This window comes from Phaenicophaeus curvirostris, chromosome 12, assembly GCF_032191515.1.
Source record: "Phaenicophaeus curvirostris isolate KB17595 chromosome 12, BPBGC_Pcur_1.0, whole genome shotgun sequence".
In the NCBI taxonomy this organism is placed as follows: domain Eukaryota; kingdom Metazoa; phylum Chordata; class Aves; order Cuculiformes; family Cuculidae; genus Phaenicophaeus; species Phaenicophaeus curvirostris.
In genome coordinates, this window is record NC_091403.1 from 4,366,326 (window position 1) to 4,381,062 (window position 14,737).

The following is a 14,737-nucleotide window of genomic DNA, read 5'->3' on the forward strand; positions in this document are numbered from 1 at the left end:
TAAAGAACTTGTTTTACAACGAGTAGTGAATTCCATGAAGTACACCTGTGCTTTCAGCACTGGTAAAAGTCAGATGGCCATATATGAAGGTTAGTATATTTGGCAGCAGGCAAGTATGGTAATTTGAAGAGATTTTTACACTGCTGTTCTACTAGTGTGATGGTTTTTTTGGCATATCATTTGTTACTGCAACACTAGTTCCTAAACGATTAAAGTTACATTGCCAGCCAGTTTACAAAATCAAGTTATAAACAAGAATTATTAGCCTGTTATCTCATCTACATAAAAAAATCAGTTATATGAATGCTTTAGTATGTATTTATAATGCAATAAAACACCAAGCGTGCTTTGTAGCCCGGGCAGGAATGGACTGTGGTTTGTGCAGTTGTATTGATTATATAGAGAATGCCTATAGTTGTGTGCAAACAAATTTATACCATGGTTTATCCATTAGAAAAGCTTCTGCTTACTTAGCTAGCAATAATAAAACATACTTACACATAGTTAACGTTGTGTTTATATGTAGTTCATTTTCATTCATGTATACAGGCAGTTGTTCACACCTGTTGACAGGAAGGCCTCCACTATGTTGCAACTCTATACATAGAGATGGGACAGACTGGTTCAGATTTAGTTAGTCTGTCATATAAGAAAACTTAATCAGAGGGATTTTACTATATATATATAAATCTGAAAACACAGTATGATTTGTTCAGCTGGCATGTTACAGATGCTATATGCTCCTCTGCTATATGTGAGCTCTATCATCCCAATTTTGTAACGGTCTTAAGTTTAGTTATTCAATTATCTTCATGAGACAATTCCATTATAAGACTGTGTTACTTAATGTTTTCAGGAACATTCAGAAGACTTTGAGATGTTGTCCTTTTGGCTTTCCAATACATACTATTTTCTTAACTGTTTGAAGCAGTACAGCGGGGAAGAGGTAGGAAGGATTTCATCAAATAATTCCCTTATTTTACTTGTGACAGGTTTTCATTGGAATATAAAATTGTGACAATAGATAATTATTCACCAGCTAATTACAGATCCTTCCAGATATTTAGATATTCGTCTTGCTCTGCAGTGGTGTTATGCATCTTGCACAAATAATTAGACAGTATAGAACTGTCAGATCAAGTGAATCAAGGAAACGTTATGCTAAATTAGGTTACAGATGTGACATGGAAACTACTACTTAATTTGATCTCTTCCACGGGACTTAAGATGTCCAACTACATATATATATACGCACACACCAGTTTTACTGTTTTATAATTATGACAAACTACTCCTACCAGTATGAAATTACAGAAGAAAACCTCGTGAAAGGAGCAAACCAATAAAATAACTGTTTTTTTCCCTTATTTCACTTGCTTGTTTAAGCTAAGTTTTATCCTGAAATCCAAAATTCTTTTAATGTCTTTAAAATTGCAAATGTTTACTATATTTTATTGCTAGATTTTAAAAATTTAGGGTGACAGAACTGAAATTTCATAGGCACGTAAGAATATAGCCTTCAGGATTAAAGCACAGGAATCACAGTGTGTGCTACCTAGACAACAATACTCCCTCTGGTGGTCATATCAATAACATCTGAAGGGCGGTGGAGTTTAATTGATGCCTTTTATAATTTATTTGCAACAGTAGAGAAAGGTCTGAATCCAGAATTTAGAGTTTTAACCTCTTTTTTTTAAATGAACATCCAAGTCTTTGCACAAGTTAGGATTTCATCTAGACTTTTGAAGTCAGAACTTTCCTAATGAAAAATCAAAAAATGAGACCCTTCTGCAGCAATAAATTGTAATTTCCTCCTCCCAAAAATCGTTTCCAACTGCATTTTATTTATTTGGGGAGGGTGGGGTTTGCTTCCAGATTAAGTGATCTAGGAAAGTTCATTGAAGTCTATTCATATCTTTCCTTTGGCTTTAGCAGGCACTAGGAACAGAGTAAACATCAACATAAAGTGGAAAATTAAGTACAGAAAGCCCAGAACTGGAAGCATCCATTGAAGTTAGCTGTAGTTGGACCCTTTCTGAGGCTGTGTTCAGCCAGAGGTGGAATGGGTTACTCTAACATATCCATTACATTATAGTAACAATTTATAATGTTATGTGATGTCTAATAATTGTATTTACAACTTACTCGTAGGAATTTATGAAGTGTAACACTCCACGTCAGAATAAGAACTGTTTGAAGCATTTTGATCTCTCGGAATACAGACAGATTCTTAGTGACTTGGCCATTCGCATCTATCACCAATTCATTATGGTCATGGAGAACAACATTCAGCCCATGATCGGTAAGACAGCAGCAACTCAAACACTTAAATATTACTTGTGAGGTATGCGAATAAAGCTTATACGTCGGGGCAAAGGATGGGACAGACTTTCTCCTGTTGGTTTATACATCAAGCTTTTGTAAGCATCTTATTTTTCTTGTATCATTTAACTTTTAAAATATATTGAAAGTAGGTTTTGTTCAGTAATTAACATTAATTGAAAGGAGCCTTTGGAGTGTTGGTCTTATCAGTTATTTTCTGTTGTCTTTCAGTACCAGGCATGCTGGAATATGAGAGTCTTCAGGGAATTTCTGGCTTGAAACCTACAGGGTTCCGTAAACGTTCTTCTAGTATTGATGACACGGATACCTACACAATGACCTCTATCCTGCAACAGCTCAGCTACTTTTATAGTACTATGTGCCAGAATGGCTTGGACTCTGAGCTTTTAAAGCAGGCAGTGAAGCAGCTTTTTTTTCTGATTGGAGCTATCACCCTCAACAGTCTCTTCCTCCGCAAGGACATGTGCTCATGCAGAAAAGGAATGCAGATAAGGTAAAGCCAGTAAAGTTTCAACAAACAGTGACTTGAGACTGATTTTTGAACACTTTTCTGTTAATACCCTTTATCTCTAAGTCACTGAATATTCTGTAACTTTTCATCAGGAAGTAGCTGGTTGTTTTTTACTCTTTTTGAAAAAGTACATCTTTGCCTTTTGGGCTGAGCTTTCTCAACATAACAAATTACAAATTGTTCTTTCCACGGAAACACTAATGGAAGAAAAGACACAGAAAATTACATGCTGGAGCTGAGAGTCAGACATGTTTAGGATTCTTTCCATGCTAGTTCACTCATGATGTCACAAATAGTATTTTTAATTCTTTCTAACTATAGTAAACAGGTGCAGTGTCCCCTGGCTGGCAGACGGACAAAAGCTGACTTGCATTTTTCATGCTCTTGATGAGAAAGGCACTGAGGCAGAGACTTGGAGGGTTTAAATCGGGCTTCATCTGTCTTGTTACAAGCATTAAGAAGACATGCTCCTAACTGTTTTGCAGAAGATACAGTTCATTTGTTCTTCATTAGACAATTTGCAGACTAAGGTGAAAGAAAATCAGTAAAATCTTGACCGCCCTGGCCATATTACTAGAAGAAAGCTGCCTTAACCTTCAGATCATCAGTTAAAAGCCCGGCTCTCTTTTGTAATGTGCAAAAATTGTTCCCATTACCTCTATAAGCTCAGCTGTAAATTAGTATTTTTGAAGCATGTAGTGCTACAGTGTTATAGGCAATATCAGTATATATTAGTAATTTTCTGTAAACGACAGCTAAACTAGTAACTTTCTACTACCCAAGCTTTTTTTAAAAAAAAAAAGTTTAAATTTAAAAAAATATTGAAAGGATTGAAATATACAAAGAATTAAACTTACTGATAAATCAGCTATTGTTTGTTTCACTATTATAATTTTTAACTTAAAATGTATGCATCTGAACACTGCATTAGAGGAGCATTCCTTCTTTAGAAGTCTTTATTGTAAGTAAGTTGCTTGTTAGGGGGAACCTGACATTTCTGTTGTCTGTTCATGGTTTAACTCAGATGTAATATCAGCTACTTGGAAGAATGGCTTAAGGACAAGAATCTTCAAAGTAGCAATGCCAAAGAAACCCTGGAGCCTCTGTCTCAAGCAGCATGGCTCCTTCAGGTCAAAAAGATCACAGATGATGATGCCAAGGAAATATGTGAACACTGCACATCTCTTTCAACTGTGCAGGTAATGAACCAGCTTTTTTCTTCTCGCAACACCAATTGCAGAATCTGAGCCATGTAAAATAATTTGTTGCAAAGAGCTATTGGCCTTTCATTTGATAAAAACAGCATTCCTCAGCATTCCACATCACCACTGATTAAGCTGAATTTTCTAACTCCTTATTCCCAATTGTTAGCATTTTAACTGCTCCTGTGGTGGATACTTATCTGCTTTGATCAATCCCCTGTTTTAGTTCTATGGTGTATATTCTTCACTTTGTCACAGGCTTTTTTTATTGTTTCCCTTAATCCATTCAGCTTTTCCTACATGTTCTTGATCCTGACCCCTCTGGAAGTGAGTCATAGCAATTATCATACGTGTTGCATCTCATTAGACAACCAGTCAAAATTCTCTGTTGTAAGCTTCTTTACTGAAACTTCCATTAAATATCAATAAAGATGTTGTCTTAATGACTTCCTCTTTTTTGTCTTTTCACTTTTTGTGACATACTAAATTAATTTTCTGTTATTTGAACAGATAATTAAGATCCTCAACTTATACACTCCAATAGATGATTTTGAGAAAAGAGTGACTCCATCATTTGTTCGCAAAGTCCAGGTAAGAGCTACAAATATTCTTTCTCACATTCAAGTTACAGGACACTTCATACACACAATTCTTAATGCTATGTAGTTATACTTGATATTTCCATCGTATTATTAGTTTCTAGATGTATGGAACTGATCAAAAGAAGTCGCCTTAACATCACAGAATCATAGAATCACTAGGTTGGAAAAGACCTTTGAGATCCTTGAGTCCAACCATACCTGTCCGCTAATAAATCGTAACCCTATACACTTCATCTACCCATCTTTTAAACACCTCCAGGGATGGGGACTCCACCGCCTCCCTGGACAGAAATGTGAAAGCAAGATTTACAGTGGGAAGCAAATAATGAACTGGTTTTGCTTTGATTCTTATTACAATATTTTCTTACCCTTTCTGTTACGATTTCAGGCTATGCTAAACAATCGTGAGGATGTTCCACAGCTGATGCTGGATACCAAATATCTCTTTCAAGTGACGTTTCCTTTCACCCCCTCTCCACATGCCTTGGAAATGATACAAGTCCCCAGCAGCTTCAAACTTGGCTTTCTCACAAGAGTTTAATAAAACCAAAGCATGGATATTTCCTTAGAGACTGTATAAATACATGCAGGCTTTCATGGTTCATTTCTCCAGCTGGTGAATAGTATGGGAGCTTGCAGTGAATTAAGCTGTTAAAAACTTGTTCTTGAGTCAAGACTTGAAAAGTGGGAATAATTTCAGCTTGTGATTTCTTTCTCTCTTTTCTTACTCATATCTCTTCATTACAGTCCTACAATGATGACTTTATATCATCAGCTGAACACAAAGCTAACCATGCAGTTTTTTAGGCCAAACCTGACAAGAAAGCCATTTATCTGACAAGTTTGCATTGGTGCCCTTTCAGCACCAGTCAGAATGGAAGACAATAAAGATTATTACTTCACGATTTTCCTTCCCTTCACTTGCTGTAACAAGAGATTTATTTTTTCTCGAGGTAATTCTGTTCAGTGCGTTGATATACTAGATCTGTTTTAGAGTAAGCTTTCATCCTTCTATACTTCTCATACCTTTATTCCTTTCATAAAAGAAGTCTTTTGTAACACTTCCTTCAGAAGCTGTTGTAGGAGGGAAGGGAAGGTCTTTCCACAATTGTTCTTAAAAAATCAATATAAATAGCTACATTGAAACTAGGGAACTGAGATCAGTCTAAGAGAATTGCTGTTACAAACCCACATTGTCTTTTTGTAGGCATGCTGGCTGGGCTCACCCTGAATGCATGTGTTGCAGCTCACGCACACTAGACAGCTCTTTAGCCAGGGCAGAAGGATTCAGGTGCTCTTCTTGGGGACAGATTTCAGTTTTGTGCTTTGCAGTGACAAGTCTGGATTTTTGTATCAGTCATTATGATTGAAAAATCAGATATAAAATTCATGTCATGATCCAGGTTTGAATTATAAGCTTGTTTCTTTAAAAAACAGGGCTCATCTCTAGTGCAGTGTGTTTCAGAATATACACTGTGTATGCACATGCCTGCACATCTTCTTTCTTCCTTTCCTTTTTGCTGGTTTCTTTCTTCCAGTCCAGACACTGTGTAGGAGTGAATGCAGCTACTGCGGTCTGGTCTTACTGAGAAACCAAGCTTAAATCCTTGCATTTCATCTTTATTTATTTCATTTCAATTGCAGGATCCTTAGAAGCAGAAGCACTCCTCTTTTTTTTGGTTCTGCCTTCTCCCTGTAGTCAGAATGCAGTGAACACTAACTTTATTTAGTACTGGACCCTGTCACAATTGAAGAAACAGCATTCAACTCACTACAGTGATGGCTCTCCTTAAAGTCCTCAGTAAATAGTGCTAGTTTTCTAGCTAGTCTACTAGACAGTTATTAAAATAGAGTACAAAAGCTTTGAAATATTTAAGGGATTCTAATTAGTTTAGTTAATTTAAGTATTACAGGAAAGAACATTGATTTGAATACTTTTTATTGCACAGTATCAGTGCTCCTTGTTTAATTTCACAGACAATCTGTAAATATAAAGAAGGAATCATTCTTGCTATTTAGCGTTTACTGTGTACAGTGAAATATTCTTGGTAATATCCGCAGAGATATATTAAAAATATAGGAAAGAAAACTTCTGTGTTTTGTTCAATAGCAATAAAAGCTGTACGAAATATCACAGATGTGTAGGTAGACTAGTGTTTTGATCTGTTAAATAAAGTAGCTTTTAAATTGATTTGTAGTGCTTTGAGTGATGCAATAGTAAGGTTTTCAGGACAGGATTATCTGAAAGTAGTTACTTGAAACTATGTGAACATTAGTGAATTCTGTCAGCCTTGTATTGCACCATGAACATTTATTTAATGGTCCGGTTGCTTTGCTGTAACATCACTTATCTTCCTGTCAGAACAGGTGGCTCTTGTGAATGTCTGTAAATATTTTAGTGCAAGGAATTTTGTTGCTGTAATTTGTATATAGCCATTTTTACATTACTGGAGCTGCATGTCTGTTACCTGGCATGGTGTGAGTAAAATCACAGTCCACTCTTACATCTACATCACACAGAAGTGTCAGAAGACACGTATGTCTTTCTGATAAAAAATTATTAATCGAGGAAAATTGTTCTGGCAATTTGATACTGGGTTGCTTTGAGAAGTTTGGATGAAGTGCGCTGTTAACACCATGTATGAAACAAATAATACATTTTATTTAAAGAAAGTTCAAAGTTATCAGTGTCTACTGTGTCCTCTCAGGAACTCCTCCTGCTTTTGCTGACAGTAATTCCTTCAACCAGTGTGTAGGTACAAAATTCTGTTTGTTATCTGTAATTCTTCTAAATGTAAGGAGCTATTCTAGTGATGGCAAATACACAAAGGAGGCATTACTAAGGTTAACTTTCATAGAATGATAGTAAAGGAGAAGGCTCTTTCATTCAAATGGGGAAATGCTGGATGATGATCCTTTACTGCAGTGGGAAAGCACTTAAATGGCTTATGGAGAGATATGTAAGATGCTATTGGCATCTTTGAGTGCACTCAAACAAGAGACCTTCAGGTCGTAGGAACAGGACTCGGCAGCATAGAATCAGAGAATGGTTAGGGTCGGAAGGGACCTTTGAAGGCCAAGGTGTGGTCCCTTTCAGTTCTGTGTTCTCATAATATTCTAATAAAAAAACATTAGGACAGGTTACTTTTACCCAAGTCTCTGCTTGGCTGAGACCTATTTTTTTTCTTTCTTTTTTTTTCCTCCTCCTAATTTTGTCTCAGATTCTCTTGCCTATCAAATGCAAACATCTGTTTGCACTATTTCAGCATCTCCATAGCAGCGGTGACCCTCAGCACTTCCTAAATTTCTCATAAATTTTCCCCAAATTTTTTAAGAGTGCAAAAAAGCAGTGAGTTTTAATCTTAGTGATTTTAAAATACATTTTCTTAAAACAATAAAAAAATACCAAAGGATATCCAAAGAAGAACCAGGATGGGCACTAATCAATTTGCTTGACTTTTAAATTTCATCAAGAATATGAGAGAAACTTAACATTGAGAGTGTTATTCATCAGAATGTCAACTGATAGTTAGAAAAATCAGTTGTCAGTCACCTCCCCAGAATGTTTAAACTTTAACATTTGTAAACCATCCAAAAATTGCTGCTGTATGCATCAAGCAGGTACGACCTAGTTTATCTAATAGTTTATGTTCTTTATTCTATATCCTGAAAGAGGGCAGTTAAAATAAAGCCTTTCAGCTATAATGATCAGTACATAACTGACCTGAGGTGATACAACCAGAGAGGCTGAGCTTTAAATACGCTTTAAGCAGACTTAATAAGAAGGTTGTCTTTCTACGTTAGCAGTTGCACACGGTGTCTTTAGCCATCTTGAGAATCTCTAGGTTCTTGCTGTTTGAAAAGGTGAGTAATTTTTGATAATTTATGAACAAGATTAATTGTACAGAATTTCTCTGTAAGTAGCATATTTATAGTGTTTCACCATGCTACCATTTTAAGATCTCTGCTGTAACTTTAAAAACCTAATAAGTTTAAAAACTCAGGCTACAGTGCAAAGTTGTAATCTTTTTAGTCGTGTTTAGGTTAAATAGTTTATATCTTTATAAAATAATAGACAAATCCACCATTATCATTATAATACTGCTTTTTAATAATTCAGAAGTTTTGTTGGTTTCTCTTGTAGCAAAATTTTGTAATATGTCATAATGTCACCTGAAGTAAAACCCTGATAGTGCGTATGATTCACTCTGTAACTTACTCTGGCAAATACTCACTCTTTATCAGTGATTAGTTCTGCTCAGAGTATTTATTCCAAGCCTAGTGGATCCCTTTCTAAGGTCTCTAGATCCAGTAATGATATTTTGTTCAAATAAGGTGGCCTTTTTCTTTACAATACCTTCTTTTTGCACTTCTTCTGAAATGAAAGCTTTTCTTCCCAAAGTCTTGTTGGCCTGGCTTCTTGCAGCTTCACACCAAGTACAGAAATCTGTTGAGTTGTCCTCAGTGGGACCCACTGATTCTAGGAATCTAGGAATAATGAATTATTCAGTTGTGAATGTCCGGTTTTAAGAGTCTAGCAGAACTGAGCCCTGGAGCTGTAATCACAATAAAGCCATGAGCAATACTAGCACAGAGAAGCTTCCTGAAAGGATGGCACCTTGTGGTCTTGGGCTTATTGCTTGCAGAAGAATGCATTAAAAACTTCAGGGCATATTTGTTGCTTTTCATCAAATGGACACTAACCCTCCTTCGCTGTGTGTGGCTGATTGAAAGCTCCATGGTAATTTCAGATCAATGTGTTCCTTTCAGGACGGATTGCTTTCCACATGTTATGCATATCCTGGAGACAACAGCAAAACTTTTATTTACTTGAGTCTGGGCAGGATTTCTGAGTTGATTAACTCATTTTTCAAATAGGCCACTGAAATGCTTAAGAATAAGCAGCAGAATGCAGGCAGGTGCATAGAATAAAGTTTGGTTTGGTTTTTGTATCGCGTCCAGCCCAACAAATTCCTAAATCTCCATAGCTCATTGAATTTCTTTTGCTCTGCTTAAATGTCTCTTGCAATAGCTTCTTCTAATTGTTAACCATAAACTCATTATTTATGTATGTGTCCAAATAATATTAAAAGCTTTCATTTTAGAAGTGGTCAAAAGTCCTTTTTTCCCTATGAAAAATGTATAGAGAAAGATGACACTACCGTATTATTCTTGTTTGTTTTTCTGACTCTTAAGTCAGACTTTTTAATTTCTGACTTTTTAATTCTCTGTTGATGATATTACTTTGATCCTAGAGATGCCTGGCTTGAGAATAAAAGTGGGCTCATAATGACCCAGCTTTCAGTGCTTGAAGCATCAATTTCTGTTCAAGCAGCACATGGTTCATAATATTTTTGTAGCTGCTGATGAAGTCCTAGGTCATCTTTTCAGGTTTAAAAATAATGCATAATATTGACTATTAAATAAATTGTTACTTAGCGCAGATTTCTCAAAAATCCAGCTGTTGTTACGCATTTCTGGTTATTGTCTGCTGACAGTAGTTAAGTAAAAACTAAGAGTAATTTCCTGCATGTAATGAATCCATGTGCACAGTGCGCCTTATGATGATGTATAATCAATGCACAGTCATAACACAATATATATTTTGCTTTTTATTTTTCTTTGTAAAAATATAATCTGTAGAGCATGTGACTGTCGTGCTTGTAGTGACAGTTCATCAAGCTTGAGAGATTAGTCACAGGGAGAGATTATCCAGCCTACAGATGCCTATATACAATCTAAGCTGCATTAGCTGGCAGAGCAGTAGTGGGAAGCTTTACACTGGACTGGAATGCACTCTTTCTTTCTTTCTCTTTCTCTTTCAGCTCTTTCGAACCGCAAAGATGTGTGACCAGACGTTTTTAGCAGTTGTATTTGGTCCATGTGACAAGTGCTCCAAAGAGAAGCCCCTTAGGGCTGTTTACATCAAATCAGAACAACTCAGCTACTGCTCACTATGTGTGGAAATGGTACGTTATTGATTTTGTCGGCCAGAATGTGGAAAGACTGCACAAAACGGGGGTTGGGTGCACTAATGGTCTGTTACGTTGGATTTTTCTGGACAGCAAATAAGTGTTGCTATGCCTATAGACTGCCAAGCAAACACCTCTGCAAACACCTGGTGTTTCCACAAGCCAGCAACAGAGATGGCCCTGGGGTTCAAGGATGTGTTTTATGATTCTTGACTGGAAAATAGCCATGAGCTTTTCTCCCTTAGGGTATCGCATTCCTCAGCGGTGCAGACGTTACGTGCCTCTGTGAACTCTGTGCTGAGGTATACGTGTGCAAGTCTGCTTGGCCTATGATCTTGAGTGTTTTCCATTACCTTTAACAGAACTTAACAAAAAAAAAGACAAAATCATTGCAATAAACTCATTCACTAGTGATTAGGCGATGTGAAGTTCATCTAGTCTGGCTCAATAAAAATGAGACACAAGTGAAGTGCTGTCAGAACTTCTTCATGACCCACATTTCATAGTGAGACCACGTTGTCTTGTATGCTATATATGCGGTACTTAGGTGAGAGCTGGAAGAAGCTACAATGAGGATAAAGTGGCAAAAGGCTGCACAGCACTGGAGTGTCTTCTGTCACCACAGAGCTGGTAATGTGGGAGACTAGCAAACCTGCTAGACTGACCAGCCTGTCCTGCCACAATACCTGCAAGAAGGGATGATGTTGGAGGCTTTTTAATCTCCAGCAATGACTGATGAGGTGATATCCCACACTCCTAGTAGGGGGCACTGTTCTAGAGAGGTCATGGTGGGTATTGTTTTAGACTAAATATAAAACTAAGGTCATGAACCTATGTGGCTGCTGAAGAGCTAGTCTCCAAAACTCCTTTTGTTAACTTAAGAAGTGTCCTGATTATACTCCAACTTGGAGTAGTTTTATTTTTATCTCTCTGAACTATTGTGTATTATCAGTTGGAGAAGACATCCTTCGCTGTTTCTTCCCCAGAACTGGTCTCTGCCATGACTGAGTAGGGTCCCATAGTTTATTGTACGTGAGTGTCGGATGATATGATCTCTGCAGGAATGCCGAAAGGTTTTAACTAGCTGTGTTTACAAAACACTGTAAAAGAGGCAGATGAGAGCACTGATACGGTGGTTGTAGGTGGTGCAGTACCTACAGTTCACTGGCTGATGCAGCACATTCTCATACTTTGCATTGTTGGAAGGAAATTTAGATGTAATGACTGCAAGACAAAAGACAGTCCCTTTCTGGTTTATTTACTTCTCCTGACTTTGAAATTGCTGCTTTGATCAGGTCTTTCTTGGCCAACAGCCTATAAATAGCTATTTATCTGGTAAACTTTTGTATGACGTGATAAATGCACGCTGCAATTGCAGGAAACTGGCTGTTTGCTATTTACAGTTCCTGCAACTTTCTCCTTATTATTCCCATTATGGAAGCTAGGCTTTTACCAGCTGAAACAGCTGCTAGGTGGAAGCAGATTGAGACTTCAGGAAGAATTGCGTCAGTACCTAACAGCCTGTTAACTTCCTATTTGCACTGCAGTAGGATCTTGGGCTCTTTGGTAGATCTGGCTTCAGCTTGCTTCTTCATATTTATTTTGTAACAGATTTAAAAAACTAGTAGAACATAGAAAGCTCTCTGCACTGGCACCAAAATACACATGGATAGGGAAAATGTATCCTTTTTAGAATTGATTTTTTGGAGCTGTGGGCATGCTTTGACTTGTATAAAAATGCAAAGTATATCCTTGCCACACCTGTGCATGTGTTTGTGGATGCATGTGCATAATATGGTGTACAATTGGCTGATCCTTTTGCAACTTCTTGACTTGCACATGCAACTCCTAATTTCAGTCCAGAAGATGCGCACATGCATTTTTATCAGCAGGTCCTAGTGATTTCCCCAAAACCAACATATGTTGAGGGATAACATAATTAGAAATGGCCGATTCCCAGTGTTGAGATCATCCTACTTCAATTATTTGCTTTTTAGACAAAATAATCTTTTCCCTCTGGGGTTTTTCCTGCTTTGGAGATTGGTGCTAATCAGTAGAAATTCAGTGTTTGCTGGTTTAGTCTGCCCACAGAAGTGTTAATAAATGAGCTTACAATTTTAAAAGAGCTCAGCTGGTGAATTAGTGAGAGTGAAAACTTACTTTAAAGGCCTAACCTTTGAGACAGGCAACAATTTGTGACACAAGGTTAGATCCTTTGTTTTCCCCAGCGTCCTTATTAACGTGATGGTACCAACTTTCTTCCATGCATCCCCATCACTACAATCTGGTCTATGTGCCATGTGTGGAAGGTAGGTTTATGATTACAGTAATGACTGGGTCTGTCACAATTCTTGCTGATTAATGTTTCTGTAGCAGGTCCGTAAAATAATGCCTTACAGAAGGCTGCATACTTTGGGGGGTTAACTCAAAATAGCCTCAAAATATATGAAGCAAAGGGTCAGCTTGCTGCAGTGGGAATCTCAAAGCAGAGACCAGACTAAGAGGACCTATACTTTATCCACCGCTGCTGACTGAACTGCCATTTCAGACTGAACATGCCTTCCTAACAGCGAATTCTAACACTGTGTTAAATTATTTACTTATAACAACTTTTTTTAAGCAATTGCTAATACATCGTTAAAAGTAGATTGCCTTCAGTATGGTTAGATTTTATGAAAAGGAAGGAACATAAGCCTTGATCATTTACTGAATGGTAACATTTTTAGTTGACCTAGTACTATGTTATCCTCTAAGTTAATCCAGCCCTGGTTCATATTTTTATTTAAAGCTCCCAAATGGAGCTTTAACCTGTGTTTTTTGCACGGTTAGCTAATGAATACATGCATAGTTAAGCAGCCTGGTCAGATGAGCTAGTACTTTTTCTTTAAATTCAAACTGATGAAATACACATTATGTATCCCATGCTTCTATAGCTCACTGTGGCAGAGGCTACTCTTTCACATCATGGCTCTGCTTATCCCTGCTATCTTGGGACTAGCATCATCTATTGATCTGAACACGCATGGTTCCCAAAGGCCTCACCTTCTGTGCTGTTCTCGCAGACTTTTCAATCTCATTCCCCAAGGCACTGGGACTATTCACATCCATAAGGCAAGAAAGCCTGGGGTTTTCACTGTTAGAACTGTGCCAATTATCTGACATACAGGTGTTATCTAAGCCAAATTCTTCAGAGCTGACATATTCCTACCAAGGCAAAGAAATTTCCTCTGGTCTTTGTTGGATTTAACTTCTGGGCCCCTTCACACTTACCAGGAGTCAGAATTAGGGCATTTGTTATAGATTAAAATCCTTCAAAAATGCAGTTTCTTCTTCAAAAATCTTCCCTGCCACTCCCTAGGGACACAGCTGCATTATTGAGTTTAGTAGGTTTAATTTTTCAGACATGAAGATAACACACTAGATGCTTCCTGTCACTTTCCTGCTAAAAGATGCTTTTTTTGTTCTTTTGGTATCACTCTAAAAACACTGAATTTTGATTTCCTTGGCACTGTCAGTGTGCTGGAAGGCATCTCAAATGTGCTGTTTGCTCTGAGGGGCTTTGGAGGGCGTTCTTAGATCCAGCGGTATATTAAATCCATGCTGCCTACTTGTTCTTCTGTCCTACTGCATGTGAATGGATTGATTCAGGTCAGGATTCAAAATGTCAAGTTCAGGGTTGCCTACGTAGCCATCAGCTTAGTGGGGTTAGGCCACACCGGTTTCTGTGGACAATGAGAAGGCTGGAAATACATCCTCTGCCTTTCACTCTCCAGCGAAGGAGCCCAACTCCTCCCTGCAGATCTGTTAACTTAGAGACCTCGAGCGTGGGTTCAGGGCAAGGCAGGAATTCAGCCTTCAGACAGTGAAGAGCTTGACAGCTCTACCCATGCATCCCAGTCCCAACAATGACACTACTGCTAAGCGCAGTGTGGGAAAAGAACTTTTTTTTTTTTTTCTCCCCTCTCTGGTACCTACCCTGTGACCAGGATGTGCCCAGAGCCTAAACAACAGCTGCAAACACGGATTTTCTTATCTCTCTTTCCGATCTTGGCACATCTCCAGGTTGAACAATAGCCATTGGATCGTCTATTTTCTGGCTAAAGGAAG

General features: G+C 37.7%; 2 protein-coding genes across 2 annotated transcripts in view; both read left to right on the forward strand.

Moving 5' to 3' along the window:
* MYO5C (myosin VC) overlaps positions 1–7,278 on the forward strand; it is a 35,074-nt gene extending 27,796 nt beyond the window's left edge. The window contains exons 36-41 of the mRNA XM_069866425.1: positions 857–946; positions 2,152–2,302; positions 2,554–2,836; positions 3,879–4,053; positions 4,567–4,647; positions 5,047–7,278. Of these exons, the coding sequence (XP_069722526.1) occupies positions 857–946; positions 2,152–2,302; positions 2,554–2,836; positions 3,879–4,053; positions 4,567–4,647; positions 5,047–5,199 (933 nt within the window). The 3' untranslated portion in view covers positions 5,200–7,278. The remainder of the gene's footprint in view (positions 1–856; positions 947–2,151; positions 2,303–2,553; positions 2,837–3,878; positions 4,054–4,566; positions 4,648–5,046) is intronic.
* A 1,143-nt stretch (positions 7,279–8,421) lies between these two features.
* The window catches only part of GNB5 (G protein subunit beta 5), a 29,455-nt gene continuing 23,139 nt past the window's right edge, over positions 8,422–14,737 (forward strand). Inside the window, exons 1-2 of the mRNA XM_069866364.1 lie at positions 8,422–8,522; positions 10,484–10,627. Coding sequence (XP_069722465.1) covers positions 10,502–10,627 — 126 coding nt within the window. The 5' untranslated portion in view covers positions 8,422–8,522; positions 10,484–10,501. The remainder of the gene's footprint in view (positions 8,523–10,483; positions 10,628–14,737) is intronic.